We start from the raw sequence: 3,382 nt of genomic DNA, 5'->3' as shown, positions 1-3,382 counted from the left end.
ACCCAAACTCGTACCTATGACGACCCTTAAACAATACGTGGAACAGAACAACGAGAGTTCATGTTTCATTTCATGCACTTGAATGCATCAGTCAGAAGATTTAGGTGAGCTTATCAGCAGAAGATCATGATTTATAAATATCAACCTCCGCAGAGCGGAGCTGATGATATAAATATAAATGAAAAGCATGAAAATATTCAGAAACATTTACATTTCCTGTACAGCTGCCTGCTAAACGTATCTAACAATGTTGGTCTGATAGATGCAGAGAAAACTGATTTTCTTCATGTTCAACTTTCAGTGGAAGGTTAATGAATGAATCTTTCCCTTCAACAGAAAATAAATAAGAATAATGCAACAAACCCTTGAACAATCCTGATTTAACTGCAGGATTGAGGTGCAACCAGCACTGTCCCTTTCAGTGAGGAAACTTCCTTGTTCCCTCCCCAAACTGATCTGAAGGTGGGAGGATGTGTGAAACCATTGTGTGACAGTAGAGGAGCTCTTAAGTGAAGATCAGCTGCAATAAAAGGAGGTGGAATTTGTTTTGTAAGACAGCACAGACGGTGTTTCTGCTCTGAGAGTCACACACTGCTCTGCCAAATGGAGGAAATGGCAAAGAAAATGGTTAAACTGGACCTGGAAAGCTTCTCTTGTTCGATCTGTCTGGATGTGCTGAAGGAGCCGGTGACTATTCCCTGTGGACACAGCTACTGCATGAACTGTATTAAAGGCTACTGGAATGGAAAGAATAAGAAGGGAATTCACAGCTGCCCTCAATGCATGAATACTTTCACACCAAGACCTATTCTGGAGAAAAGCACCATGTTAGCTGATTTAGTGGAGCAGCTGAAGAAGACTGGACTCCAAGCTGCTCCTGCTGATCACTGCTATGCTGGAGCTGAAGATGTGGCCTGTGATTTCTGCTCTGGAAGAAAGCTGAAAGCCATCAAGTCCTGTTTATTCTGTCTGGCCTCTTACTGTGAGGAACACCTTCAGCCTCATTATGATGTGGCTCCATTCAGGAAACACAAGCTGGTGGAGCCCTCCAAGAAGCTCCAGGAGAACATCTGCTCTGTTCATGATGAGGTGATGAAGATGTTCTGCCGTACTGATCAGAAGTCTATCTGTTATCTCTGCTCTGTGGATGAACATAAAGGCCACGACACAGTGTCAGCTGCAGCAGAAAGGACTGAGAGGCAGAGAGAGCTGGAGGGGAGTCGACAACAGATCCAGCAGAGAATCCAGGACAGAGAGAAAGATGTGAAGCTGCTTCAGCAGGAGGTGGAGGCCATCAATCAGTCTGCTGATAAAACAGTGGAGCACAGCCAGAAGATCTTCACTGAGCTGATCCGTCTCCTCCAGAAAAGAAGCTCTGATGTGAAGCAGCAGATCAGATCCCAGCAGGAAGCAGAAGTGAGTCGAGTCAAAGAGCTTCAGGAGAAGCTGGAGCAGGAGATCACTGAGCTGAAGAGGAAAGATGCTGAGCTGAAGCAGCTCTCACACACAGAGGATCACAGCCAGTTTCTGCACAACTACCCCTCAGTGTCAGCACTCAGTGAGTCTACAAACTCACCCAGCATCCATATCCGTCCTCTGAGGTACTTTGAGGATGTGACAGCAGCTGTGTCAGAGCTCAGAGATAAACTACAGGACATCCTGAGAGAGGAATGGAAAAACACCTCACTGACAGTCACTGTTGTGGATGTTTTACTGTCAGAACCAGAACCAGAACCAAAGAGCAGAGCTGACTTCTTAAAATATTCATGTGAAATCACACTGGATCCAAACACAGCAAACACATGTCTGTTACTGTCAGAGGGGAACAGAAAAGTGACATTAATGACACAACCTCAGTCTTACTCTGATCATCCAGACAGATTCAGAGATCGGTTTCAGGTCCTGAGCAGAGAGAGTCTGACTGGACGTTGTTACTGGGAGGTGGAGATGAGAGGGGGAGGAGCTGATGTAGCAGTCGCATACAAGAACATCAGCAGAGCAGGGGATGAAGGTGGATTTGGATTTAATGACAAATCTTGGGCATTAGATTGTTATCAAAACAGTTGTGAATTTTGGTTCAACAACATGAAAACCTCCATCTCAGGTCCTCAGTCCTCCAGAGTAGGAGTGTACCTGGATCACAGAGCAGGTGTTCTGTCCTTCTACAGCGTCTCTGAAACCATGACTCTCCTCCACAGAGTCCAGACCACATTCACTCAGCCGCTCTATGCTGGAGTTTATGTTTATGATACTGGAGATACAGCTGAGTTTTGTGAAGTGAATTAAAGGTATTTTGTTGCTGGGAGTTCATTGCTGTGATGTATCTGCACTGCTGTTCTGTTGTTTATTTGATGTTGTTTATTTGCTGCTTTTTCCTGTGTCTGTGCAGTCATGGAGGATATCACTGCTAATGATAAGTTTGATTCACAGAAATATTTCTCTATTCTCTAAATAGAGATAGATTCTCTAAAATATTAACTTCTCTGAGCTCTAAATATCAGTTGGATCCTTGTGTTGATGTATTTTTTTGTTGTTGTTTCTCTTCCACATCATGGAGCAGAACATAGAAATCAACAGACCTTCCTTTATTACAGATTCTTTTCAATTCATCACTTTGCAAATGTAAAAATAATTCTGGACTTACAATTTGATTTGTTTCAGAGATCAAATGTTTTTGTTGTTTTCTAAATCAACCAAGAAATGATAAAGTCTGTTATGAGGTGTTCAGAAATTCATTTCTAGGATCAGGAGATCAGTTATCATGTTTATTGTGAGAGCAAATTAAAGTTTTTATAAGAAATACCATTTTATTGTTCTGACATTTATTCTTTAAAAGTGAGGAACTATTTGTATATGACTCATTAGAAAAAACAGCAGGGACATTATGAACAAGAACATTTCTGAAGAAATTTTGATGGGTGCCAATGGAGCTTCTGTCGCTGAGAGACAGACGCTGTCATGTTATAGTCATGTTGTATTGGGAGCAGACATGACACAGTGGCTGGCATAAACCTGTTATAACAGGTCAGCCATCTTGGCTGTGCCCTCAGAAGGAATATCAGCTGTGTGATCAGAGTGGGTAAGAGGAGAGTGCCAGAAGGGACGGCAGAAGCCACTGGTGTAAGTTTTATTCTGCTCCTATGTATGGTATTTTTTTATTGCCAGTTTTAAAAACAGCCTTCACATTGATTTGATAAGGAGATGAGGTTACCTGGCCATAATGGCCGTCAATGGCAGCACGAGTGGTCGGTCTCTCCGCTCGGAGGTCATTTGAGAGAAAACCGTGAGGCCAAGCACAATGACAGGTACATTGGGTGAAAGAGGACAAAAATACCTACATTTTGAAGTATAATTTGTCTAGGTGCAGCAGACATTTTGGATG

General features: G+C 42.8%; 1 protein-coding gene across 1 annotated transcript; it reads left to right on the top strand.

The window, feature by feature from the left end:
- The first annotated feature begins 612 nt into the window (after window positions 1-612).
- Window positions 613-2,286, top strand: LOC142400657 (tripartite motif-containing protein 16-like). Its single transcript, XM_075485734.1, has one exon. It carries the CDS (start codon window positions 613-615, stop codon window positions 2,284-2,286), a length of 1,674 nt encoding a protein of 557 aa, XP_075341849.1.
- The last annotated feature ends 1,096 nt before the right edge of the window (window positions 2,287-3,382 follow it).

Source organism: Odontesthes bonariensis, chromosome 2 (assembly GCF_027942865.1).
Source record: "Odontesthes bonariensis isolate fOdoBon6 chromosome 2, fOdoBon6.hap1, whole genome shotgun sequence".
Taxonomy (NCBI): domain Eukaryota; kingdom Metazoa; phylum Chordata; class Actinopteri; order Atheriniformes; family Atherinopsidae; genus Odontesthes; species Odontesthes bonariensis.
This window is presented reverse-complemented; position numbering and strand designations above follow the sequence as displayed.